At 43.5% G+C, this 27718-nt stretch overlaps 3 protein-coding genes across 4 annotated transcripts; 1 reads left to right on the forward strand and 2 right to left on the reverse strand.

The window, feature by feature from the left end:
* The first annotated feature begins 62 nt into the window (after positions 1-62).
* Positions 63-12837, forward strand: ern2 (endoplasmic reticulum to nucleus signaling 2). Of its 2 annotated transcripts, none has more exons than XM_049012789.1 (22): positions 63-393; positions 4187-4304; positions 4391-4424; positions 4572-4644; positions 4763-4835; positions 4914-5036; positions 5663-5764; positions 7314-7575; positions 7664-7742; positions 7825-7975; positions 8214-8335; positions 8411-8587; positions 8703-8904; positions 8987-9080; positions 9239-9428; positions 9725-9824; positions 9928-10127; positions 10258-10405; positions 10966-11093; positions 11184-11307; positions 11387-11454; positions 11595-12837. In XM_049012789.1, the coding sequence occupies exons 1-22, from the start codon at positions 265-267 to the stop codon at positions 11787-11789; spliced, it is 2892 nt and encodes a 963-aa protein (XP_048868746.1). In that variant the 5' UTR covers positions 63-264; the 3' UTR covers positions 11790-12837. The 2 variants fall into 2 exon arrangements, with proteins under 2 accessions (XP_048868746.1, XP_048868747.1); XM_049012790.1 differs by having other exon boundaries at positions 8414-8587.
* Positions 12838-12897: 60 nt separating this feature from the next.
* plk1 (polo-like kinase 1 (Drosophila)) lies at positions 12898-16993 on the reverse strand. Its single transcript, XM_049012794.1, has 11 exons — positions 16292-16993; positions 15703-15871; positions 15416-15560; positions 15204-15297; positions 14902-15121; positions 14513-14573; positions 14324-14424; positions 14168-14245; positions 13937-14091; positions 13619-13801; positions 12898-13524 (listed from the first exon to the last, which is right to left on the reverse strand). Exons 1-11 carry the CDS (start codon positions 16655-16657, stop codon positions 13306-13308), a joined length of 1791 nt encoding a protein of 596 aa, XP_048868751.1. The 5' UTR covers positions 16658-16993; the 3' UTR covers positions 12898-13305.
* Positions 16994-26301: 9308 nt separating this feature from the next.
* LOC125741629 (ras-related protein Rap-1b-like) lies at positions 26302-27396 on the reverse strand. Its single transcript, XM_049012796.1, has one exon. It carries the CDS (start codon positions 27299-27301, stop codon positions 26666-26668), a length of 636 nt encoding a protein of 211 aa, XP_048868753.1. The 5' UTR covers positions 27302-27396; the 3' UTR covers positions 26302-26665.
* Positions 27397-27718: the final 322 nt, after the last annotated feature.

Raw genomic sequence — 27718 nt, forward strand, 5'->3', positions numbered from 1 at the left:
CATGCCGCCATTGGCGCGATGCGCTGTCAATCACCGGGCGGTGGGCGGTCGGTCCTGTTTGTCAACAAGCCGTTTCATCGGGTGACATCAGCGGTTCCGTCCCAACACGGAAATATGGCTTAATTGTTGTGATCAGCGCTGCTTGCTGCGTGGGAAACTGTAACTCCGCACACCGTTAGTGAAAAGCTCGAAATGCCTCTGCGGAGTAACGAAACATGGACTCAAGATCTGCACTTTTACAGATGATAATACCTTTCTGATTGTATGCATAAAAACTTTAAAAATTATAATTTAACTAACTATACGAAACAATTATTGTTTCGGAAAATGAGAGATACGGGACTGTGGCTTTTGGTGTCCTTATTGATATTACTTGGTGGAAACGTCCGGCAGGTAAGGAGCACCGCTTGGCGACTGGGGGTTCATACTGTGACTGAAAGTTTCCCCTCAGTACGAGTGAGACTCGGAGTATATATATATATAGAGAGAGTTCATCTATTTATGGAGCCGCGGACGAGATAATGTTAGAAAGCCGTGAGGAGCGAGCTGAAGTGTACAGTTGTCCGTGATTGTCTTGCTCATCATATAACCCACTTAAAATAATTCTAAATAATATAAAGATTGCATTTAGTCCAGTGAATGGGGATGGTACACTTGTCATTTTACGTTTATGTGGAATATCTATGTTGTTTAGGCAACAGCTTCTCGCTTCTGAAATACATTAATTGGTACCTTAATGTTCCCCTGCAGTCCATCATAGTATTACACTAAGTTTCACACGAGCTCAGTAGCAGTTGCGGTGTCAGTGGATTCAGTGCAATTTCTAGCACTTGTCCTTTTCTGCGGAAGTGACATTTTTGCTGTTGTCCTTTATTTCTGGTGCTGGTCAGTCGCTGGTCGATCATTATGCACCAGTAGCGGCTTTGTGGACAAGAAAGATGCTGGGACCATCGCCATTGTTGGTGAACAACGGGATATTGTTGTCCTTTCTGTTACCGTGCATTTATTTTGCGTATGTGTGTTGAATTTTGTGTGTAAAAGTATACTGTACAAAATGTGTGACAGGGATCATTTAAAATAAAGAGTAAGAAGTATTTGTTCGAGCATTGATTATCAGACAATCTAGAACAAGTGAAATGGTTACGGTGAGGGGTGAGTTGATCCTTTTTACAGAAGTACTGTATAATGCAAAAGTAGTTGGGATCGATAATGTATATATGTTAAAGGCATAATAAATATTAAGAATGTGTACAGTTCAGGGTGATCTACCCATAATGCTTTGCTTACTGGATTTCCTCCAGTGTATAGCAGTGTGAAAGGGACACTGTTTGCTGGCCATTAAGTGTTTTAATACATTACGAATTTTTATTTGTGAACAAATAAAATGCTCAAGCGATACACCAAGGAGCAGTTGGTGTTTGCTAAAAACACACCCTGTAGTGTAATCTAACTGTCACCCCAGTACTTGGTTTCTTTTGCCAACCTTTAGTAAGTAAATATGGGTGCGGTACCTACCCCAGAGTTGTATATGAGACACCTGTTGTATGTCTTCAAACTCAGACTTTTACTCTGACTCCAGCAAGAGAAATACAATTTACTGAATATCCCATCTCTTGCAAAGCCAGCACGGCTTGTTATGATTTCTCTTCTTGTTTGTCATTTCTGTGTGTTTGATGACAGGGGACGACACTTGCACACATTTGGATCTGTGCGAGGAGTGAAATATGTAAACCGATACTTTGGAGTGTCACGAGGACAGAGCCCCCCCCCCCACAAAAGAGTTGAGGAGAAAGTTCAGTTGGGGTGGAAAGTTTGGTTGGTTTTTAAGCTACTTCCATGTGATTTCTGCCCGATTAGAAGCCACACTCCAGCTAAGCAGCAGAATGGACACACTTTCCTGTCAATAACCACAGAATCATGATTTCACTTTGACTTGAAAAAAATCATCAAGTTCGTCTGTAACAGACAGTGAGACATGTAACGGTATAATGCAGCGCCGTAAGTGACAATATGCATGTGGAAGAATGAGGGTGGGCCAGCGGAGACGCACCATGCGGCCCACTGTGTGGATCCTTGAATCTGAGGGATGGATTGCTGATGCTAGATGTCTAGTAACCGCCTCTGACAAGCAGGGGGACTATAAATGATTCTGGTCCAGGATATCCTGTTTTAAGTAAACAGCCTTCGCAGTGCGTGACCAATCAGGACTCACCATGTTGGGTAATACTTGTAGATCCGTCTGATGCAAACAGAATTGTGTTTGCCATGTCAACACTGGTGCTGTATGTATGAACTGTATGAGTGTGTGTATATGTGAGTTTCAGTAAAGCACAGCTTAACTTCACACAAAAGAATGGCGTGAACAAAAATACTTAAAATACTGTACTCTACTGAATAACCAAAATCCAGCTGACTTGAATGTGCCTGGGTGTTTCACAAGGTTATTATCCATCTCCAGCTAAGGAAACTAGCCTAGCTATTACCACAGGCATGATTTTGATTGGACCAAAAATAGTCACTGTTGTACTATTTTGAATAAAATAGATGTAATGTGTGAATTATGCAAAATATACAGCTGACCCTAACTGTAAAAAAAAAATATTATTTTGTAGTTTACATGTGTCACAGTATTAATTGTTAAATGAAAAATGAGTTTTGTAACATTAGTAATATGATCAGAGCTGTGGTTACAGCAGCGGGTTCAAGTTGTGGGGTGGGGGGAGGTGTGTGAATATCGTGGTTCTGTCTTCCAGATCTCAGACACGGGATTGAGAATGTTTGCATCGTGCTTTAGAGATACATTTTATCTCATTCTTAATGATTTAATTATCTACTTATCTATCTCATTGTCTATCTTCTCCGCCATAAGTTGATCTAACATTCAACGATACAAATCTATTATCAGTCCTGACGTTTATATACACTTATTTGTTGTCTCTTTGTGTTACTTTGCTTACGCCCAGTTATTAATCTACTTTGTGATTCTTTTTACCTTCAGTTGTTCCATTCGGTGAGTGACCCAGCAGGTTAGAACACTGTGTCTGTGATCAGAAGGCTGTATGTTTAAATCCCAGGAATGGCAGAGTTGTTTCCCCTAGGGACCGGCTGACCCCGCTTACTCAAATGTAAATCACTTTGGGTAAAAGTATCCGATTTAAAAGCGAGAATGTAAACCCTGCGTATCTGCAAAAGTCCACAGATACCGAGTGGCTACATCTGCACTCCAGGTGTGCCGTAAGAGATACTCAAAATAATGTCCTCCATGTGAGCAGAAGCCTCATTGGCCAAATCGGGAGTGCCCTGCGCCAACACGGTAACCATAACGACGGGCAGAGTGTGCCTGCAGTTCGACCTTCAGTGGGGGACAGGCCTCCCCTGCTGACACGCATGTGAGGTGGAGCGATTGTTTTCTATTAGACAATGCTTTCTCACAACAGGTTTCTATCCAGGTCGAATCAGTTCATAATTTTAAAAAATGAACGTGGCGATTGGTTACCGCAGTAATGAAAACAACGAGGGCGTTTGTTATGTATACTTCTGTGCGTTTGTCTGTTATTTCAGCAATGTACAGCCGGAATAGGTTGTAATTAATCTTAATTTCCGTTCTCTCAGCGCTTATGAAATTTGACGGTCTGTTTTTATGGAAATGTTTGCTAAATGATACATTTATGATAATTATGTTAATGCTAATTCAACTGTGGTTATTTTGAAAAGCAGGAGGACGTGATGAAAAATATTTTCACTGGTGCACATTAATCTGTGACAGGATCTACCTGCACAACAGATGTGGTTCCATATCCCAGTCATTTTAATGGCAGAATGAATGTTTGGAAGTGAAATATACAATCCAACAGCTCAAAATGAGGAAAGACCATTTTAGATTCCTTGACTCAGCAGTTGAATGTTTGGGTGATTATATGGAAAGAGAGTTTCCTTGTCCTGCAGTTTACTATGTCTGGCATCATTTTCCCTCTGATTAATTCTGGCATTTGTCATTCTCAAATATTGTCAGTGTTGTTTTTGAAATGGTGTACTTGTTTTCCTGAGTGGAATACCTTCATGAGATTGACACATCGCACACATCCCATCCTTATTGTATGACCGGCAAATGACAGCTGAAATGATATAAAGGCCTAATTTCCACCTCCGTCTCTCTGATGCCTTGCCTCGGGGTCTCTGAGAACAGTGTGACACTGCGAGCTCCGTCACCCTCCCAGAGTCCCTGCTGTTTGTGTCCACACTGGATGGGAACCTGCACGCAGTCAGCAAGCAGACCGGAGAGATTAAATGGACGCTCAAAGAAGGTCAGATCAGAATTCTACTCCTAATTATCATTCCATCCAAGTATAGAACCAGTAAAAACCACACCTTTCCCCTGCCTTTCTTCCAGATCCCATCATTCAGGTTCCCGTCTACTGGGATGAGTAAGTCCCTTAATGAACTCCTTCACAGCTAGACACAAGCATCAGTACAGTCATGCCTCTTGTAGCAGTCGTATCTCCCTGTGGATCTACTTGTAAATAAGAAAAACATGTTCTTGTCATATTTAATGACTATTATGTGCTGTTCAGATCTGGCTTCCTGCCAGATCCCAATGACGGGAGCCTCTATGTGCTGGGAGGCAAAAACAAGGAAGGTCTAATGGTGAGTGGGACCTGCCAATGCTGTCAATGGGCGAAGGAATCATGGGAGAATCCTGCGCTTTTCTCTGGGTTTTTGGTTGCTCTAACATGCCGGGGTCATTTTCTGTGCTTCTCTCCAGAAGCTGCCGTTCACCATCCCAGAGCTGGTGCGGTCATCTCCTTGTCGGAGCTCAGATGGAGTCCTCTACACAGGTAAAGCTTCACGCATGCCTGTGGACGTCACGTGTTCCTCCGCATGGGGGGGTCACCGTCCGTTCATGTGTTCTACAGGGAAGAAGCAGGACACATGGTTCGTGGTGGACCCTCAAACGGGGGAGAAGCAGACCAGCCTGACCACGGGGTCTTCTGAATCAGTCTGCCCCTCTACCCCCCTCCTCTATATTGGACGCACAGGTATGACCTGCCCTCTACCCATATGTAGCTGCCTCGATGATCTCTGTGCCTCTGGTATCTCTGTGAAGACACAGGGACATTGGAGACACATTGGCTGGCATATGCAAGTGCTCTCCTGATGGATTGAAGGATTTATTACATATTAATTGATTATGGCGCCAACAGCATCGTGCAAGATACCAAAGAATTGTATTGTGTTGGTGTAAAATAGTGGCTTGTGTGTCTATCAATGTCCGATTTCGAATCCTGTGTTTGACATCCACCAGCAAAGTATTAGAGAGGAGCTGTTGAGGTAGGAAACATGTGGCTGATTTGTCTCTCTGCAGGTGTTTGGTAGTTGGGTCGGCAGTAAAATGAGGTTGTGTTGTGTTCAAACTTCTCCTCAAGTCACCTCAATTACTACCCAGTATACCCATGCGTAACTTTGTTGAACTTGACCATAACATATCTCATTTATCTAATTGATACTTCATTAAGTTAATTACGTAATTAAACTGATTTACAGTGTATTTGTATATATCTGAAATGTTACGTGGTATGTTTTTGGCCAAATACAGGTTTAATTGGTAGATAAATAGTTTTTGGCAGACTTTTTCACGTGACGCTCTTTTTGACTGTGTCTCTAGAATACATGATCACCATGTATGACACCAAGACACGGGAGCTGCGCTGGAACGCCACATACAATGACTACTCCGCCCCCGTGTACGACGACAAGTACAACTACAGTACGTCCGGACATTTGCTGTGACCGTGAGCGTGGAGTGTACTAGTATTAAAGCGTGTTGTGTTTGACACAATATGGAATCATTGAGCATCACTCAGTGCAGTTCAGTGGTTTTGGCTGCTGATCTCATGCCTCTTTGAAATGTCTGGAGTGGAGAGGGAGATTATTATTGGTGCAGAGGGAAGCCTGACATCATTGGTGTTGTGGTGTCATGGTAGGTGGGTATATTGTTATACTGTATAACTGCGTATACACGCTTCGATGACGGGAACATTTCTGACAATTTTTAGGTGGGTATACAGTAAATGCATTATGGTAGAGGTGGGTATATGCAGATATACTGCTCCCTGTGCAATTATTGGCACCCTTTGTAAAGGTTTGTAAAAAGGGTTAGAAAAAAATCCACCTTTTGGTGAAGCAGCTTCATATCACACTGAAAAACTGAGAATAATCCAACCTTTCATTAACATAAATTTATTCCAAGGAAAAAAAAATCCTTCATCAAGAAATAATTATCTTTAAGAAACACATGTGACACGATTATTGGCAGCCCTGGAAATTATAGGCAATAAGCATGGTGGGTTTGGCGTAAAAAAAAAGATGGCTATAATGTAATGAACCTCATCCCAAATGCAAAATAAGGTGGAGGTTCTGTGATGCTGTGGGGCTGTTTTTCCTCCAAAGGCCCCGGAAACCTCGTTAGGGTACAATGCACATTATGGATTCCATGACAACCAGGACATTTTAAATCAGAATTTGGCTGTCTCTGCCAAAAACTAAAACTGGGCCGTCATTGGATCTTCCAGCTGGATAGTCATCCTAAGCACATGTCCAAATCAACATAGAAATGGTTATCTGACCGCTAGATCAAGCTTCTGCCAAGGCCATCTCAGTCCCCTGACCTGAACCCCACTGAAAACCTGTGGGCTGAGCTGAAGAGGAGAGTGCAGAGGAGATGGCCGAGGACCCTGGGTGATCTGGAGAGATTCTGTAAAGAGGAATGGTCTCAGATGCCCTGCTCTGTATTCTCCAACCTTATAAAATGTTATAGGAGAAGATTGAGTGCTGTTATACTGGCAAAGGGAGGTTGTACAAAGTATTACAAGCAGGGGGGGCAATAATTGTGGCACATGTGTTTTTATTAAAGATAATTATTTCTTGATGAAGGATTTTCTTTTTCTTGGAATAAATTTATGTTAATGAAAGTTTGGATTTTTCTTAATTTTTCAGTGTGACATGAAGCTGCTTCACCAAAAGATGGATTTTTTCTAACCCTTTTTACAAACCTTTACAAGGGGTGCAAATAATTGTGGAGGGACTGTATGTGTAAATACCCACCACCACCCCTCTGACTGACATTCCCCAGCACAATATTGGGGAGGAGCCATTGATATAGGAAGGGAAAATAATAATATTCCTTCATGAGGCATATGGGTGTTTTGTGTCTCTGAATGGGTGTTTGGGGAGTTGAGTTTGCATTGAAAAGAGGCTGAATATCTCCACCTAAACCATGTGTTTGTGTTGTGTGCCGTGAACCCCTATACCAAAAGAAATGGCTCACTTTGCATCCAGCGGGGACGGGCTGATGGTGACGGTGGACCGGGACTCGGGCGACGTGCTGTGGATGCAGAACTATGGCTCGCCCGTGGTGGGAGTGTACCTGTGGATGCAGGACAGCCTGCGCCGTGCCCCGCACCTCAACCTAGCCAGGGAGACGCTCCGCTACCTCACATTCACCTCTCAGCACATCCACACCATGAGGTGGAGCTACCAGTTCGTCAAGGAGCAGGCCAGCACGAAGACTCAACTCGTGTAAATCACAGTGTGTTTATTTTGCATTGAATTGTGGCACTGGGTTGTTAAAAATTGTATAAATATACCTGCTACTCTTTTTCTTCAGACCTACACTCTATGTAGGAAAACTCAACTCCCATTTTTATGCTTCTACATCACTGGTACATGAGGGTGTGTCTATATTGGTAAGTGTGTAAACCTACAGTTGGTCAGATTGTCATTTACTCAGCAGCAGGGACAACAAGTGACATCCTATTCCCAATGTAGCCTCGTGGTCTTACGTTGGCCAGGATTGAGGGGCCAACGACTGAGGAGGTCACTGTAAGAGAGCGGGGCGAGTGCGCCATCACACCCAGCACGGACGTCAAGTACCCAGCGGGAAGCAGCCATAGCATACACAACCAATGGCTGCTCATCGGTAGGTCTCGGAGTAGATCGGTACAGCCCACGTTTGAAAAACAGCAGCAGTTAGGTATATATCTGTGTGGTGGTTTTATTGCTAATTAACTGCAAGCTTTGAATAACAAGCTGAGCTGTGGTTGCACGTGATACATCACTTACGACTCAAATGTTACAGAATAATTATAGAAGAGGATCTGCTCTGTAGCAGAAGGAATGATGATACTTGATACATGATGCCTAATTTGCACCAACAGGTCACCATGAGCTGCCCCCCATGGCCCACACCACCATGCTCCGGGACTTCCCGGAGAACCTTCAGCATTCCGGTGAGGCGGTTATCCCACCACAGTCCGGGTCGCGCGCTCCAAACCACCAGGTGGGTAGTGCTTGTCTGCACCCAGACCTCCATGAAAGACACTCGGGTTCTTAAACAGATCTTCTTGCTCCATAGCAGCTTCCAGAGAACAAGGAAGGAGATCCCATTCTGGTGGACAGGGATTCCCGGGGAGCTGGTAGCCTGCCACTGAGAGCCATTCTTCCTGAGAGCGTTATCCAGGACCCCTTCACTATAGCAGTGCTTACTCTGCTGGTGGGGGGCTGGCTAGCTTTTGTGCTCACCTATCCACGGGTGAGTTCTGACTTACAGTCAGAAGCAAACTAATCTCCTGGCCATTCATGTTACCCAAGTACATGTGACCATATCATGCAAACACATCTGTGCGGTATCGCCTTGGGTATGGAAGCGCATGGCCCAACAGGAGAAGATTCAGCAGCAGCAACTGGAAGAGGTCCTGAAGTCCAGGCTGCAACAGCTTCAGGACCAGCAGGTCTTGCCGTCACCCGCCGAGACAGCAGGTCCCCACAGCAGCGACGGAAGCAGACACAGCTATTCAAATGGTTCTACACAACAAATCTCACTGCTGACCCCCGACACCCAAGAGCAAGGTGAACAGGCCAGGCGAGTCCTGACTGACACTCGATCGTGGCGATTATGGCGACTTCACTCTGTCTTTGTTATTGTCTGCAGATGTACTTGGGGCAGGCGACATGGAGGTGGGGAAGATCTCCTTCAGCCCCACAGAGGTGCTGGGACATGGGGCAGAGGGCACGTTTGTGTTTCGGTGAGCTTCAAATTTCGGAAGTTGTCAGTTACTTTTGCCATTTTGTGATTTGTCATAATTTCCTTGAAGGAAACTGGCAGTTTGCTCAGGCTTGGTAGCTTGGTTTGCTCAGGCTTGGTAGCTTGGTTTGCTCAGGCTTGGTAGCTTGGTTTGCTCAGGGGCAGCTTTGACGGCCGGAAGGTGGCGGTGAAGCGCATCCTGCCCGAATGCTTCGACTTTGCGGAGCGAGAGGTGCAGCTCCTCCGCGAGTCGGACGAGCACTCCAACGTCATTCGCTACTTCTGTACTGAGCGTGACCGGCAGTTTATCTACATTGCCATCGAGCTCTGCGCAGCGACGTTGCAGCAGGTGAGGCAGGCTTGCATGCAGGTTCTACCCTTACGTATTGGTATGTTCTTTATCTTCATGAGTCACTTCCAAGTGTCTTGAGTTACTGGATACTTGGTGACTACTTAGTGTGACTGTGTCAGCATCCTACAATGGACTGGAGTCCTGTCCGGGGTGTGCCTTATCTTGAACCTCATTGTCCCTGGGATAAGGTCTCAAGTGGTACATTTATCTGAACAGATAAATGGTGGGTGAGTGACAAACCTTGTGTGCGTGATACAGATAACATGCTAAGGATGTTCTTCTGTTGTCTGCAGTATGTTGAGGACCCAGAATGTCCATATTTGAATCTGGACCCTGTGACTCTGCTACAGCAGACCATGTGTGGCCTGAGCCACTTGCACTCCCTCAACATTGGTGAGTTTTGGGCTCCGAGGATCTTGAAGGCCTTTGGCATGGTACATGCACCGTCATTGCCTGTGGGCTTTTCCTTCACTGATTTGCCTCTTGACGTTCGCAGTGCACCGGGACCTGAAGCCACGGAATATCCTGCTGTCCATGCCAGGGCCACTGGGGAAAGTGCGAGCCTTGATCTCCGACTTTGGCCTGTGTAAGAAGCTGCCTGCTGGACGGCAGAGCTTCAGCTTACGCTCTGGGATTCCTGGTACTGAAGGCTGGATCGCCCCCGAAGTGCTTCTTGACCCACCCAGGGACAACCCGGTGAGGCTGGAGTGGGACAGGCACTGCAGCATCAAGGCACCGATGATATGGCTGAAAGGTCTACCTTTTGACATGAGGTAGAGCACATCATTGACCATGAGGTCATCAGTCTGCTCCTTCATCTCTGCAGACGAGCGCGGTGGACATCTTCTCGGCAGGATGCGTTTTCTACTATGTCGTCTCCAAGGGGCAGCATCCGTTTGGAAACACCATTCACCGGCAAGCTAACATTCTAGCTGGAAGTTACATACTGGGTCATTTCATGGAAGACTGTCATGGTGAGCACCAGTACATTGTTGTTTTTCCGAGTAAACCAGCATGACTTAGAGCTAGTGATGGGGTATAGATACTTGCCCTGAATATAAGAAAAACCAAGTAGCATCCAGCTTTACCATCACAACAAAATGCTTTAATGAATGAAGATCTGAAACATTTTGTCTGACCTTCTGCGTAGAGGATGTCCCATACAGTTTGATCACTGGCTGAAATATAAAAGCATCCTCTTCTGGACTGCTCCTTATGAGGGATCTCATCCCTCTTTTAGTTCTCTAAGAAAAATCATGTTGAATCTTCAAAGAAAGGCTACAAGGCTGCATATTTTAAATTATTGGAATATTGTAGTATTAAGAGCACTACTTTACAAAGACAAGTTATCCTGAGTGAGTTTTTTAAATTTTGGCTTCACTTCTGTGTACCCCATTAAAAATGTCAATTTAACAAAAGAACAACTGCCATACAGAACACTATTAGAACATGTAAAATTACCCTTAACTTTAAAATGAAAAAGTAACTGGAACACAGAAAAGCCTGACTTGGGATATGTGTACCCTTGCCTCAGATGACGTGATAGCCAGGGACCTGATCGAGCAGATGATCAACCCAGAGCCACAGTCCCGTCCATCTGCTTCCTGCATCCTCAAGCACCCCTTCTTCTGGAGTCCTGAGAAGCAGCTGCAGTTCTTTCAGGTGCGGGGGCCGCTAGGGAGCTGCCCATCCCGTCAAAACGAAGCAAGTCGGTCTGTCTGAGCAGGAAGTTAGGCTGCCTCTGCCCTGCAGGACGTCAGTGACCGGCTGGAGAAGGAGCCGGCGGACAGCCCCCTCGTACTGAGGCTGGAGTCAGTGGGCAGGGTGGTGGTCCGCACCAACTGGAGGATGCATATCTCAGTGCCACTACAGACAGGTGGGTCCGGTGCATCTGACCGCCAAGGGGGGGACATCATTCAGAGGCAGGACTGACCAGGTCTCCTGTGTCCCCCCAGATCTCAGGAAGTTTCGCACTTACAAGGGTAACTCAGTTCGAGATTTACTGAGGGCCATGAGGAATAAGGTTCGTAAGCCGGCGTCTTATAAGTTACGAAAAATAATTCAGTGATTTTCACTTGAGTGTCACCTTACACACAAGAATATGCCTCATATCTTTGGATGCTCATATTTATTTAGTAGCTATGGTGTCTTTGTGTTCATTAGAAGCACCACTACCATGAGCTGCCCCTGGAAGTCCAGGAGACTCTTGGAGAAGTGCCCGAAGGCTTTGTGCACTACTTCACCTCGCGCTTCCCGCGGTTGCTTCTGCACACGCACACCGCCCTGCACTTATGTGCACAGGAGCGTCTCTTCCACACCTATTATCCCACACCGTCTCCGGCTTTCCTCAAGGAATAACACGTCAGGGTGACAGTTAAGTCACTCTGAGATCATCCCTCCACTACCGAGAGTATCACGTATCACACTCCAGCCAGAGGGAACGTTCCTTTCAGCGTTACACATCCATGGAAACGGCAAGTGGTGGAAAAACTCTGGGAACAGCGTGAACCCAAATGTAAAGGCAAGCTGGCAGCGATGGACAGAGGACGACTGAGGAATTGCAGTTGCTCCAAAGACTACTCGTTCTTTCCTGTTAAGTTCAACTGATGGAGTTTCATAGGTGTATATTTGTAGTACTCAAACTTTATACTCTTTACCCATAGAAGAGTCACACATTGGAAAACCAAAGAAGCCTTTCATTCTTTGATGCCTAACAATGGCTTGTTTCCCATGGATGTGAAGAGATCCCAAGTATCATCACTGTAGATGGTAAATTAGAGGGGACTCTGTCCAATCGCAGAGAGTAGCATTTATTTAAAAGCTTATCATAAAAAGGATTTAAAATTCCCTTAAAATGACACAGGGCTTGCCCTGGTATATTACTTGCACCCTGTTGCTTCCAAATACTGCATTTAAAATAGAGTTTAGTTGTACGACTAACTTAAAAGCATCCCACCCATGTGGAAAACATTGAATTTTTAAAGGAACCACACAGCTAGCTACAGATGTAGAATATGAAGAGTCAAAAGTCCTTATGTGTCCATTGGCATAAATCTTGGACTTTTGCACTAATATGAACAGAGAACTGCTGCTCGTAAGGTTTGCATTTCAATGCTGCTCAGAGAGAGACAAGCAATTAACCAGTTATGTGACCTGTACACAACCTAGTTCCTGGATCTGACGACTTAGATTTGTACACCAACAGGAAAATTAAACTTTTTTCCCCAGAACATTCTAGCATGACTCAGAAAATGATTTCTAGGAATGAAAGCAAAGTGCCTAATGATTGTATTATGTGGCTTTTACCAGGAGTAAATTTAGCCTTTCAGCACATATTTTGTACATAGGACTCAATACCACCAGGGACACTTTTGTATTGTTTTGAAATAAATATATTTTAAAGCTTTGTGTCCTGATTTTTTTTTTTTATTAAATGATGGTGGGAGGGGGGGAAAATCCCTTCAGCTTACTTCTGAAAACATCTTTATTTACTTGGTATATACCAAATGACTTAAAATCTCATGTAAACATTGTATTCCTCCCACCTAGGATTTTATACAGTGAACTTCTGTACAGAAGGCAGCCGACACACATACAGAGTAATAACATGATAAGACGACATCCTATCATCTTGATTATTATGGAGGATTGTTTACATTTAAATGGGAACCAAGGAAATGTGTATTGAACAGTACATTTTTTACAAGACAAATAAGTCATCATCCAAGTTCAAGTATACACAAGTTGGTAGAGGCACAGGAGGACACCCTTTGAACAACAGTTTAACCAGCGTAATCTTAAAGGCGTGCATGTTTTGTTAAAGAAATTTTAAAAGTATGAAGCGCGATGTAGAGAGGGCATTCAGGGGTGGCACCTAGGCATGCTCCACCTCCGCCGTTGGCTTGCGTCCCACTGAGGACTTGCAAGCCATCAGCTTCTCCACCATGGTTCGAGCATAACGCATGCGGCTGGCCAGCTCCCTGCAGCAGCCGTACTGCTCGATCTGGGCCATTCTGTAGGTGCGGAACTCCCTCTTCTGATCGATATATGTTACTGCAGCCATCAGTGGGCAGAGAATCAGCTTGGTGTGGTCCTGAAGAGAAGAAACAGCCAAGTCAGCTTCAAACGGTCCACCTTACAGTGGCAGGCAAAGTCAGGAACAGGCAGGCGATAAAAAGCACCCTCACCTGGAAGAAGTTGATCTGCACGGTGCCGTTGCTCAAGTGCAGCACTATGGCGCTTTTAGTGCGGAACCAGTGGCGCAGGTAAGGCAAGCGAGCCAGCTCATCTCCGTCCCGTGGAGTGATGTTAGCCCCAGCCTTCAGAAGGTGCTCACTCATGTAGTTACGGAAGTACTTCAGCAGGGTGATCTGGGGATCAGGGGTGAGTTTACTACAGACACCCTCAGCTGGAGAAACATGGCCACTTAAAACACAAACCTCACAAGAATTAAAATAACCAGTTCCCTTTAGCAGTGTGAAGGCTCACAGGGTTTCAGGACTGACCTTTTTGGTGAGCATGGATGGGTACGACCGCACTCTTAGATACGACTCCTCTGAGTTCCTGTCGATGTACTGCAGACGATCCCCGTCATCGTACATGATGAGCCGTGTGGAGTCGTTGAAGAGCACACCCACACTGTTGTCGCAGAGCTGATACCCTGTACAGACAATGTGAGATGTGAGCTCCAGGGAAAGATGGATCAGCACTAATGTCTAGGACAAAAGCAGCCTTACCTAGGCCATATTTATCAGAGTAGTCCACCCATTTGCTTATCCAGAAGATGGGGACACAGGCTGGATCCTCAGCTTCCTCTACAAGAGGCATACAAATTGGCTAAGAGGCACAGTTCAGCATGCATCAACGAGAGAGGAATGGCAGAAGTGTTTTACCTTGACGGATTACTGTTTTCTCAGAGGGCTTGGCTGCATTAAAGTCGGCAAGCTGTTTCAACAAGTCTGAAAGGTAACAATCTGCAGGCTCCGATTCTTCCCTGCAAGATCATGAGCAATCAATCATGCATTTTACATACATGCGCAGGAGCTTCAAGATCATGCACGACACAGCGGGGCAATACTGACTTAAGCTGGGGCTCTTCTTTCTGGTTCATCTTTTCTACATTCTCTACTGGACTGTCTGTTCCTGAACATAAAGAAAAAACAGCTCACATTACACTTCACTGAATGGCAAATTAAGAGGAGTGCAGTTGCTCGTATGCTTAGGGGATCAGCACGACAAAGAGATACCCATCACCTGACAGACATAAGGAAAGAAAAACATGGTATCAAGATTTCATATGGAAGTTGGGGCATACACAGGTCTTAAATCCAGTTTCCAAATATCCCTTATAAGCATATAGAACACAAATAGATGGTTGTACAAAACCAGCAACAGCCCAGACCATAAGATTTCTCAACACACGACCCTCATTTGTCTACCACTCATCTGAAAGACGCAATGGAAACTGTACCTCTGTTGATGGCAGTGAGAGGTTTACGGTGATCTGATTCTAAGGAACTGGGAGCGATAGAAAACCGGGGAGGCACTGTGAGGCAGGTGGTGGGCAGGCGCAGGGGGATGTACCCCGACGTGAAAAACTCGTCCAACAGCAGGTCGCCAATGGTGGGCCTCAGGGTGGGATCAGCGTTTAGCATTCTCTTGATCAGTGTGGCTGCCACTGGATTTATGTGCTGGGAAGGAGAGCGTCACATGAGGCTGTGGAAGGCACACAAAATGCGAGGACTGTGGCTGTAGGAGCACGGTGCCACCTACCCGTGGAATCATGTACTCGTTTTTCTTAATGCGGAGGTATGTATCTTTCAGGCAGGATGTCTCAAATGGAGGCTTCCCCACAAGTAAGGTATAGCTGCAGAAAGAGGTACAAAGTAATTTAGGGGAAATGATTCTGCACAAGGGCAAAGACATGCAGAGGCTTCAGATGATCCCAGTCAGTTATCAGCATGAATCAGAGAGCCCATTCTTACAGGATGCACCCCAGTGACCAGATGTCCACCTCAAAGCTGTGACCCTTCTTGCACAGGATTTCTGGCGCAATGTAATTGGGCGTCCCGCACAATGTCTTCTTCCTCTCACCATCAAACTCAATCTTTGTAGCAAGACCAAAATCACCTGAGAGAGAAACATAAGCGTCTCTTCCTGGTACAGTAACAGACCATGAGAATGCAGCCATTTCAAAGTGCCAAAATCCGAGGCAGGCATAGATCTCATATGTAAAAAGGCCTCAGATCTAAAAAGAAGCTGCCCGCCTTACCTATCTTCACTTCCATATCATCATTCAGAAAGAGGTTGCCCAGCTTGAGGTCCCTGTGGATGACCCGGTTGTTGTGAAGGTACTGACAGCCCTGGATCATCTGCCTCATGTAGTATCGTGCTTCCGGTTCAGTCACTGCCTTCCTCCTTTTGTGCAACTCCAACAGGGACTAGTGTTTGGAGGAAACAAGTAAGGTCTCCATGTTCAGTACACAATACATTTCCCTCAGTGAATAAATGACTGACAAAGCAATTCCAGCCAGGGTTTCCCCTAACCATATTCCCATGGAAAACAGTAAATGTACAGGATTTCCTTTTTTAACTGGAAATGACCTTGCCATGTACAAATGCTTCAAATAAAAGAAAGGCTGACGCCACAAGGAAACACTGGAAACCCTTGGACCAGAGCACCGGCAACCAGCCCTACAGCGGAGGCCCTTGAAGTAAGGCACTTTAAAGGCTAGTACAATTACAATGATGCCTGTCAGATATGCGGTGTCACTTTGCAAGTACCAATACTGCTGTATGACCGAGTGTAAATCCAGGCACTGTATAAATACTTTGAGTTTAACGCAAGGCAGGCAGCTCACCCTTCTCCGGCAGATCTCCAGCACGACATACACAAAGTCGTCATCCTCAAAAAAACCGTGAAACCCCACAACGTGGGGGTGCTCCAACGACTTATGGATGGTGATCTCCATGGACATCTTCTCCTTTTGGTGAGGCTTAAGCAGCATCGACTTGGGGACCACTTTACCGGCGAACACCTCCTTGGTGTCCAGATCGGTGATCTCATAGCATTTGGCGAAGCCGCCTTTGCCCAAGAACCGTCCGCGCATGTAACGCTTCGAGGTCCGAGGGTCCACCAAGATATCCGGGATCTCCTTCAGGGGAGCTGCCGCCTTTGGGTCGGCGTGCACCGCCGGCTTCGCCTGTTTGCCGATCCCTGCGCTCATTTTGAGGAGAATTAACGCTTTATCTTACTCGAAATTAATTAGAAGGGCCTCACAAAATAAGCCCGCCGAGCAAAGTCACGACAGAGGGACGCTGGTTAAACTGTAGTCCCAACACAGTACAGCATAATTCAAAACACAATATTATTAACAGAAGTTGTTCGGTGAGATAAAAAAATGTTCCAGTTAGCAGTGTAAACAAAACAAAAAGCCTCCGTATCCTCTTCACGTATAATATACAGAAGTGGCGAAATAAGATGATATCCACTGCACCCCACAGAACGGCTGCTCAATCACTGAAAACCTGCAACGTTTCAAAAGCGGCCCCGTTCGTTAAGCTCCGTTCTGAGTGGTTGCCCATTCGTCGAGCTCCGTTCTAATTGGTTCTCCGGTTTGAATTCCAAGCTGCAGCCGCAGAGCACGATGGGAGGTCTGAAATTTAAATACCCAGTTTTCGGTTTGAAGAAACTTTATTAAATGGGCAGAAGTTTTGGGGAGTTATAAAGTAATGTGTTTACCGTGTTATCACTTTTCCCCAGTCGCTTAGGAGTTGACGTTGTTGTGATTTTGACCATTATTTTAGGATGTATATGGTGAGGAACACTAGAATAGCATATAGTTTTTTTACACTAAAGGAGACTGCGGGTCACCTCACGCACATAATAGCAAAACTTCTCACTGCTACAGTCTCGCATTTATGAATGTTGGTTCATAATGATGGTTCAGGTCGCGAGACGTGCAATCTGAAAGTCGTTAGCTGAAGTCCGTATTAAAACTTCGTATGCTTTGGTACTTGTTTTTTCCAATGACGATTCAAGACCATTTGGTCAGTATGGGGGCAGACGTTCTGTTGGGGGGTGGGCAGATGCATTTGATCTTCAAGTATTACTTGTACTATATTGCAAGTGTTGTGCCGAATTCTGCACCCCTGCCGTGAAATGCACCCCCTGTCGGGAGCGCGCACCGCTCTTTTCTTCTATTCGAAGTGGGAAAATACGTAGTTCCGTCAATCTAAATATGCAACAGAAATATTAAATTGCGTTTGCACATTTAGAAGACCACTGTCCCACTTCACGAAGGCTGCATTTAACCCATATAAAACTGATAAACTGTGACATGTAAACGATGAGCTCCGAACGAGAACGTAGGTGATTTATTTGTCTCGTCATCAGTTTACTAGTTTGAGAACAAGGAAGTCCTTCGCTTTAAGAATCAAAGCAAATTACACAGTATTATTCCCTATACATATCTAGTAATTATCTTTTTCCACAATGAAGAGAGTGTTCTGGTACAGTGATCCGAAATACCTAAACAAAAAAGATATTTATCTTTATGACGGCTAATCTGGCAGGAACTTCATTTCCATTCTCCCCTTTTATTCCATCACGAAATGCTGCTATCAAGCGACATATTTAAAGAAATAGATAATAATTAATTAATTTCATGAATGCCATATCACGTGCAGCGCGGGGGTGAGGGGGGGGGGTGCATTTTACGGCAGCTTACTTCTTTCGTATTTAAGAAACTGGCTCAGTACCTGTGCTATTAGTACCTTACAAAGTTCGCTCTGTTTATTGATCTTGATCTATTGTGCAGGTTTATGAAAAGCATATTAGGAGGAGGTGAACTGACAGGAACATGCAGGGGTGGAAGGGGGTGTGTCCTTTAGCATAAGGGTATGCACCCTTTTTAAATCTATCTGCTAAGATAACAACATTAGGGGACCTGCCATGAATTGCACCCCCTTTGAATTCTTGAAGCATTTTGGTATATAATCACCGGAGACAGAGATACAGGGGGGTACCATTCACGGCAGGGTACCTGCCGGGAATTGCACCCCCTTTGAATTCTGGGTCTGAATGTCCTACATAAATGAAATTTGCTCAGGTAGTACACTTTGCCATACAGAGTGTACTGTCCAAAGCATTTTGGGATCTAATCACCAGAAACAGAGATACAGGGGGGTGCCATTCACGGCAGGGTACCTGCCGGGAATTGCACCCCCTTTGAATTCTGGGTATGAATGTCCTACATAAATGAAATTTGCTCAGGTAGTACACTTTGCCATACAGAGTGTACTGTCCAAAGCATTTTGGGATCTAATCACCAGAAACAGAGATACAGGGGGGTGCCATTCACGGCAGGGTACCTGCCGGGAATTGCACCCCCTTTGAATTCTGGGTATGAATGTCCTACATAAATGAAATTTGCTCAGGTAGTACACTTTGCCATACAGTGTGTACTGTCCAAAGCATTTTGGGATCTAATCACCAGAAACAGAGATACAGGGGGGTGCCATTCACGGCAGGGTACCTGCCGGGAATTGCACCCCCTTTGAATTCTGGGTATGAATGTCCTACATAAATGAAATTTGCTCAGGTAGTACACTTTGCCATACAGAGTGTACTGTCCAAAGCATTTTGGGATCTAATCACCAGAAACAGAGATACAGCGGGGGGTGCCATTCACGGCAGGGTACCTGCCGGGAATTGCACCCCCTTTGAATTCTGGGTATGAATGTCCTACATAAATGAAATTTGCTCAGGTAGTACACTTTGCCATACAGTGTGTACTGTCCAAAGCATTTTGGGATCTAATCACCAGAAACAGAGATACAGGGGGGTGCCATTCACGGCAGGGTACCTGCCGGGAATTGCACCCCCTTTGAATTTTGCAGGAAAATGGACATCCAATTTTAAATTATTTAGGTTCCCCTGAATCACAATGTTTTATGGAGTGATCTACAGTTAGACAGATACAGAGCGCTCCGTTATGTCAGGATTCCTTTTTCAAGAAATGTAAATATCAATCGCTAAACTTATCATGTATGTTTTGGTACCAAGTTTGCATCATGATTCACAGTTAAAATTACAGTTTGAACGCCAATGATCTTGGATGCCAAAAAAATGAATATGCTGCCTCATGACAACACATGTAATGCACTGTACCTACACAGATTATGAAACAGACCTTGCTGATGTCAAGTGGGCATGAAATGGGATATAATGTAGAAACTTAACTTAATGTTCTAGTTATAATTATTCATTTCAACATTAAAGTTTTCCTATAGATATCATCTGAGATTCAATAGGCAAATTATTTTGTGAAGGCATAGAAACTTTAATAATAAATACAATTAACAATCCCAACAATGACTACAAACTAAACGCTTAATAAAATCAAAAGTTCACTTATTATTATGGATAATAATAATAATGTTAGAAAACAATTAGTTGCATTGTCAAATAAATAAGTAATTAACCCTACATGAAACACAAAACTAATAAAATGACAATTCCTTATGTGCATGCTGGACAAATATAGTCCTGATCAATAGGAGGATTCTGCATGCAGTCATGGTGGTACCATCTGCTGCAAACATCACAGCAGACCTAAAGGGAAGGGAGAGTGTTTCCATTAAAGTATGGTTAACACTTATCACATTAAGTATTCAAAGCAATGAATGTAATCAGAATAGGTAATTCAGGGAAGATTATTGCCTACATATAACAAGTACTGTCCTAAAACACAAGTAAATATATACAGCGCCCTCCACAATTATTGGCACCCCTTGTAAAAACTTGTAAAAAAGGCTTAGAAAAAATCTTCCTCTCAGTGAAGTAGCTTCATCTCACACTGAAATAAATTTGAAAATTACACATGTGGCACATGTGTTTTTATGAAAAATTATTATTTCTTAATGAAGGATTTGTTTTTTCTTTGAATAAATTTATTTCAAAGACAGGTTGGATTTTTCAAATTTATTTCAGTGTGAGATGAAGCTACTTCACTGAGAGGAAGATTTTTTCTAAGCCTTTTTTACAAGTTTTTACAAGGGGTGCCAATAATTGTGGAGGGCGCTGTACATATTTACTTGTGTTTTAGGACAGTACTTGTTATATGTAGGCAATAATCTTCCCTGAATTACCTATTCTGATTACATTCATTGCTTTGAATACTTAATGTGATAAGTGTTAACCATACTTTAATGGAAACACTCTCCCTTCCCTTTAGGTCTGCTGTGATGTTTGCAGCAGATGGTACCACCATGACTGCATGCAGAATCCTCCTATTGATCAGGACTATATTTGTCCAGCATGCACATAAGGAATTGTCATTTTATTAGTTTTGTGTTTCATGTAGGATTAATTACTTATTTATTTGACAATGCAACTAATTGTTTTCTAACATTATTATTATTATCCATAATAATAAGTGAACTTTTGATTTTATTAAGCGTTTAGTTTGTAGTCATTGTTGGGATTATTAATTGTATTTATTATTAAAGTTTCTATGCCTTCACAAAATAATTTGCCTATTGAATCTCAGATGATATCTATAGGAAAACTTTAATGTTGAAATGAATAATTATAACTAGAACATTAAGTTAAGTTTCTACATTATATCCCATTTCATGCCCACTTGACATCAGCAAGGTCTGTTTCATAATCTGTGTAGGTACAGTGCATTACATGTGTTGTCATGAGGCAGCATATTCATTTTTTTGGCATCCAAGATCATTGGCGTTCAAACTGTAATTTTAACTGTGAATCATGATGCAAACTTGGTACCAAAACATACATGATAAGTTTAGCGATTGATATTTACATTTCTTGAAAAAGGAATCCTGACATAACGGAGCGCTCTGTATCTGTCTAACTGTAGATCACTCCATAAAACATTGTGATTCAGGGGAACCTAAATAATTTAAAATTGGATGTCCATTTTCCTGCAAAATTCAAAGGGGGTGCAATTCCCGGCAGGTACCCTGCCGTGAATGGCACCCCCCGCTGTATCTCTGTTTCTGGTGATTAGATCCCAAAATGCTTTGGACAGTACACTCTGTATGGCAAAGTGTACTACCTGAGCAAATTTCATTTATGTAGGACATTCATACCCAGAATTCAAAGGGGGTGCAATTCCCGGCAGGTACCCTGCCGTGAATGGCACCCCCCTGTATCTCTGTTTCTGGTGATTAGATCCCAAAATGCTTTGGACAGTACACTCTGTATGGCAAAGTGTACTACCTGAGCAAATTTCATTTATGTAGGACATTCAGACCCAGAATTCAAAGGGGGTGCAATTCCCGGCAGGTACCCTGCCGTGAATGGTACCCCCCTGTATCTCTGTCTCCGGTGATTAGATACCAAAATGCTTCAAGAATTCAAAGGGGGTGCAATTCATGGCAGGTCCCCTAATGTTGTTATCTTAGCCGATAGATTTAAAAAGGGTGCATACCCTTATGCTAAAGGACACACCCCCTTCCACCCCTGCATGTTCCTGTCAGTTCACCTCCTCCTAATATGCTTTTCATAAACCTGCACAATAGATCAAGATCAATAAACAGAGCGAACTTTGTAAGGTACTAATAGCACAGGTACTGAGCCAGTTTCTTAAATACGAAAGAAGTAAGCTGCCGTAAAATGCACCCCCCCCCCCTCACCCCCGCGCTGCACGTGATATGGCATTCATGAAATTAATTAATTATTATCTATTTCTTTAAATATGTCGCTTGATAGCAGCATTTCGTGATGGAATAAAAGGGGAGAATGGAAATGAAGTTCCTGCCAGATTAGCCGTCATAAAGATAAATATCTTTTTTGTTTAGGTATTTCGGATCACTGTACCAGAACACTCTCTTCATTGTGGAAAAAGATAATTACTAGATATGTATAGGGAATAATACTGTGTAATTTGCTTTGATTCTTAAAGCGAAGGACTTCCTTGTTCTCAAACTAGTAAACTGATGACGAGACAAATAAATCACCTACGTTCTCGTTCGGAGCTCATCGTTTACATGTCACAGTTTATCAGTTTTATATGGGTTAAATGCAGCCTTCGTGAAGTGGGACAGTGGTCTTCTAAATGTGCAAACGCAATTTAATATTTCTGTTGCATATTTAGATTGACGGAACTACGTATTTTCCCACTTCGAATAGAAGAAAAGAGCGGTGCGCGCTCCCGACAGGGGGTGCATTTCACGGCAGGGGTGCAGAATTCGGCACAACACCAGCACTTCGAAGCAAAAGACACTTTATTGCTTGTTTATTGTTATTTCACGCAATGCTTTGCAGTCACATTTTACAGTTTTTGTTAAATATGTAAATCACTCTTTCTTGTTTAGACTGTCTTACTTCCACAAACCTGATTTTTTTTTCCGTCGTTAATTTTGCTTTTCACCAACAAGGGAATCGGTTAAGAGTCCGTCATGAAAATGTGCTTATGGTTGTGTTTCGCTTCTTCTCAGCGAACAGTATAGCCCCCACCCCAAGAAACGCCCCGGTTTTTCCGCTTTAATGCTTGTCTTTTCATTAACGATAATGATAGATCTATCTAGTCTTGTGTGTCCTAAAGTTACCTCGTCATTTAGGGCGTATCCTACGTGCCCTCTGCTTCCTGGGATAGGTGCCAAGGATCACTGCAACCTTCATTTAATAAATATTTGCTGGATGGTTAGATGGATGAATAATATTATATCATAAAAATAAATAGCTGAAGTAGCTATACCTATATTAAATAATATCTAAAAATCTCCATATAGCAAAAGGAATCTGCTGTTTAACAACAGAACCTCTCAGAAGTACCACAATTTATCATTAGTCTGATTTACTCAATTTCCTTAAGTTCATAAATGTCGAACTAATCTTCCGCTCCAAAGAGACTCGTTAATATTATAGTGCTTAAAGAGAATAAAATCAGTTCTAAAGCCGAGCACAATCCATAATACAGGATACATTTTCTGTCCCTGATTTTGGTGTTTGAGGGCATTAGTGCAAATTTCAATGGAATTTTCGTTCATGACACTTGATATGAAAGGACCTGTAAATTATTAAACTTTCATGTAAAACCTTGTGTTTCAGGTTGATCAAGCAGATTTTCATCTATATTTTGTTTTGAATTGTTTTTATTAAGTTCATACAACCTGGGAAGGCTGCTAAGAATACGATTTACTAACCAATCAGGGGACGTTGAATTAAGCTAAGCTTTCTCCATAATAATGCTACTCTTTATTTAGAGTGCCATCTAGTATCTTGTGAAAGCAGTGCAAGGAGGCGCCTGCGCCTGTTTAATTTCCATAGACTGCACTAACCACCCCCCCGGATCTCCTGGAAATGGCGAGGTATTTTCCATGCAGTCTGGGTAGTGCTATTTTTGTAAATGCATACTGTATGATCACGAAGCAGAATGGCAGGCATATAATCAACATTATAACACAACTAGAGCAAATATAACAACAATTAGAACACTGCTGTTCAAAAAATATATATTTTTAATGTTCTCTATGCTCATATCGATATATTACAAAATGATTTCTTTTATTGGCCTTCTTTTATAAAGTATCCAGCAATTGCAAGGAAATAATATGTTTTGCTTGGTTTCAGTACTTGTGGGAAGCAGGACAGAGTAGTGCTTTATTTACCATTTGAAAGTACCCTCTCCTCTCCTCACGACTCACCCCATTCTAGTGCACTGAGGGCCTCTTATTTGTACCCTGCTACTACAAAGAAGGGCCATATAAAGTGACTGAACCCTGAGCCCATCTGCTTTCAATACAGTCTTCGTGACACTGGATCAAGAGCGGCTCATTTTAGAAAATGGGAATATCATTATGAAAAAGAACTGGATTGCAGCGTGTCAAAGGAAATCTCAAACTGACATAGGTGTGGGAGGCTCTCTGAGATGACGAGGTTAAAATTAGCTCCTGTCACTAATGGATTTAAAAAATTTCAGTGTGTCTGACAAATTATGATAGACTATTCAGTGGAGGATGTTATATAGGTGCTATATTGAAATATAAAAATAGCACATGTTGGTTTCATTTACTGAGGAGGTTGCCACTTAGAAATCTGAGTCATGCAACTGTAATGTTAGCCTTGATGTACATACACACTGCAGACCCCATGCAGGTTTGAACCACAGTTCAGCTTTCTGTGATACCATTGGCTCAGATGCTGATGGATAGCCGTGTTGCTGAAAGGTCGTACTGCTTTCTCACACCACCTGTGGTGGGGCTAGAATCCTGACTGTGTGAAGTGTACGTGTTATCCCTATATCATTATCCCCTAAACACTTATCCTGATCTTGGGGAGGGGGGGCATGGGAGACTATTCCCGGAAGCACAGTGCAATATGGGTGATTTGCAGATGGCATTTAGTCAGTGGAGCCTACCAAAAATTTCGATTGTGATGGCTATCAGGAGTCAGATATACAGCGCTCACAAAAACCAAATGGTTGCTTAATTCAGTAAAAATATTATGAATTAATTGGTTTTGTAACAGGGGTGGCATGGTGGTGCAGTGGTTAGCACTGTTGTCTCACACTTCTGGGACCCCAGTTCGAGTCTCCGCCTGGGTTACATGTGCGTGGAGTTTGCATGTTCTCCCCATGTCGTCGTGGGGTTTCCTCTGGGTACTCCGGTTTCCCCCCACAGTCCAAAAACCTGCTGAGGCTAACTGGAGTTGCTACATTGCCCGTAGGTGTGCATGTGTGAGTGTACCCTGTGATGGGCTGGCCCCCCATCCTAGGTTGTTTCCTGCCTCGTGCCCATTGTGTCCAGGATAGGCTCCAGACCCCCCGCGACCCAATAGGATAAGCGGTTTGGAAAATGGATGGATGGATGGATGTTAAAAAACTGCATTAAAAGAACCAGTAGTTTGTTGTTTCTGGGACCCCATAACTGAGAGAGTACTCTAAACGATGAAATAGAATGAATAGGTTGCTCATTTTGTTTTCAGGTAAAATGTGTAAGCAAGTTGACCTAAAGTGTCAGGATCGATTCCTGTCTTGCCCCGTTCTGCACGTCATTTCCCCATTTGACCACTTCAGTTTCTCGATATTCGCAGCTTTGGCATTTGTTCCTAGCGTGTTCCCCTGCTCCACAGGCTACTGCATGGCTGAATGGGCTAAATGGGTGGCTGTCAATTGAGCATCTCCTCTATCATTGAACATTGTATGTTTTGTGCCCTAGAATCCTTTTCAATTCATCATGTATCTTTGTGTTTCTGTATGACTTATTTTGTACCTTTGTTAGTTGTTCCTGCTCGTACCTAGTTTTGTAATTGTATCGTGTTTCACCTGTGTTTCCAGTGTAGTCCATGACCAGGGGTTCAGAACCTGTTCCATGTAAAGTTGGTGTAGGTGCGGGTTTTTGGGGAGACCTCTCCAGTAATTGTGGGTCCCCCACCCCTGCCCTAACGCCTAGTATTTTATTGTGACTACCTGCACCCATGTGTAATTTGTAATTGGCCCATATCTGCCCCTTGTTGAAACTTCGTCATGTGTTTATCAGTGCTTGTCCATGCCCTGTTCCGCTGTCAGTCATTGTGAGTTGTTAGTGCAGTGTGTTCGCTCTTGCTTGTTGGGGTTATGTGTTTTCTGAACACCAGTCAGAGTTCCATGTTACAGTTTTATTAAATGTTAGGTTTGCCCCTTGTTCACTCTTTGTTTGGACCTCTCATGGTCCTTTTCTTTCATGTGTAGTTTGTGTTTGATTTCTAATAAAAGCTCCTTTGTCTGTAAGCTGCTGCATGCATCGTCACTCCTTCCCTGTGCCTCTATGTTACATGAAGTCATAAGACAAATAAAATCGGGGAAATTATCTGAAATTCGAAAAAAAAAGTCATAAAAACCTGCGATGTAAAATTAAATGTTTAATGAAATGAAAACCACACGTTATATTTACAATTATTGTGCACCTGTTTTGATTGTACACTTCTCACAGAATAATTCATAAATATATTCAATAATACTTTATAATCTACCTTGTGAAAAAAGACAGCTCTGATTTACAGAGTTTGGCATTTTTCAGTCGGAATTTAAAGCAGAGCTCCCAGCACAGCGTACAGTATGCATCCTCGTTGAACAACTGGGAAGATCGCTGTTCATCTCATTTTCCTGACCGCATTGACTTTTCTTTCTCGTCCAGCTGTTCCGATCTCAGTCTGTGAGACCTGGAAGCGCTATGTGGACGCAGAGGGTCGCAGAAATGCATACTCTGCATCTGCAGGACGACTACGACAGTATGCAGCTGTTTTGCTTTTTCATCGGGGGTTTTTTGCGCACTCCGATGTTGTCCTCTGGAATGGTCTCCCTGCGTCTTCGTAATGCGGGACTTATCCGACTTGGCAGGTTCACCTGGCGCAAAATCTCCTTGAAGACGCCCAAAACGTTCTCACTGGTCTTAGCGGACGCCTCCACAAAGCTGGCATTCCAGTCGAATTCCACTATGGGCATGATGTCCTCAGTGCGCACCAAACGCTGGTTTTCAAGGTCCACTTTATTGCCCACCACCGTTAATGGAATATGCTTCTCATCTTTTAGTTCTAGGATCTCATCTCGGAGCCTCTGCACTTCATCAAACGACTCCCGGTCATCTACGGAGTAAACCAGTGCGAAGGCATCACCGTTCCGTATGCAAAGTTTCCTCATGGCCGGAAAAGAGTAACTTCCACTCGTGTCCATGATTTCGATTCGGATTTTGACCCCATCGACATCATACTCGATGCTGTGCAGCTCCTCGACTGTGCGCTTGTACTTCTGCTCAAAACGATCTTGGAGAAAGCGCTGGATAAGAGCCGTCTTGCCCACCCCTGCTGCACCGAGGAACACCAAGCGCACTGTAGTTTTCTCCTTCACAATCAAAGACATGGCTAAGTTCAGATGAAAAATTAACCGAGTCTAGGAGAACAAATAGTTTAATCGCAATAATGTCTCTCGTTTCTGTCTCAGTCGTCTGAGCTTTGACAACTTCTGCCGACTTGTTCAGGCAATTTATTCTATCCAGAATATATGCGTCAGTTACACCCTGTCCAATCGCAAAACTGGGGCGTACCCAGTGTCACTGTCGCGTGTAGGTAGTAAACACGAGTTTCCATCTCTAAAATAAGCCAAGGCTGGTTTGAACGTGTTTCTAGTAATATGAATATAGGTTAGTCAGAGAGGAAGTCAGTACTCTGAGCATTAAAGATCTGATCAAATAACATTCGGATAATCTATTTCTCGTAAGCTATGTTAAATAATAATGAATTTCTGGAAAATTGCCTTGTATTATCTAGTATCCCTGGG

This window comes from Brienomyrus brachyistius, chromosome 5, assembly GCF_023856365.1.
Source record: "Brienomyrus brachyistius isolate T26 chromosome 5, BBRACH_0.4, whole genome shotgun sequence".
Taxonomy (NCBI): Eukaryota; Metazoa; Chordata; class Actinopteri; order Osteoglossiformes; family Mormyridae; genus Brienomyrus; species Brienomyrus brachyistius.

Bases quoted from the DNA above. Each gene is read 5' to 3' on its own strand.
- ern2 (XM_049012789.1), top strand. From the start codon at position 265: ATGCATAAAAACTTTAAAAATTATAATTTAACTAACTATACGAAACAA. The intron at 8,588-8,702 runs GTGAGTTCTGAC...TGGGTATGGAAG, and splicing joins TTGTGCTCACCTATCCACGG to CGCATGGCCCAACAGGAGAA. The intron at 11,308-11,386 runs GTGGGTCCGGTG...GTGTCCCCCCAG, and splicing joins CTCAGTGCCACTACAGACAG to ATCTCAGGAAGTTTCGCACT.
- plk1 (XM_049012794.1), bottom strand. From the start codon at position 16,657: ATGAGCGCAGGGATCGGCAAACAGGCGAAGCCGGCGGTGCACGCCGAC. The intron at 15,561-15,702 runs GTAAGGCGGGCA...TTTCTCTCTCAG, and splicing joins TGATATGGAAGTGAAGATAG to GTGATTTTGGTCTTGCTACA. The intron at 14,092-14,167 runs GTAAGGCTGCTT...TTGTCTGTACAG, and splicing joins CTCTGATAAATATGGCCTAG to GGTATCAGCTCTGCGACAAC.
- LOC125741629 (XM_049012796.1), bottom strand. From the start codon at position 27,301: ATGTCTTTGATTGTGAAGGAGAAAACTACAGTGCGCTTGGTGTTCCTC.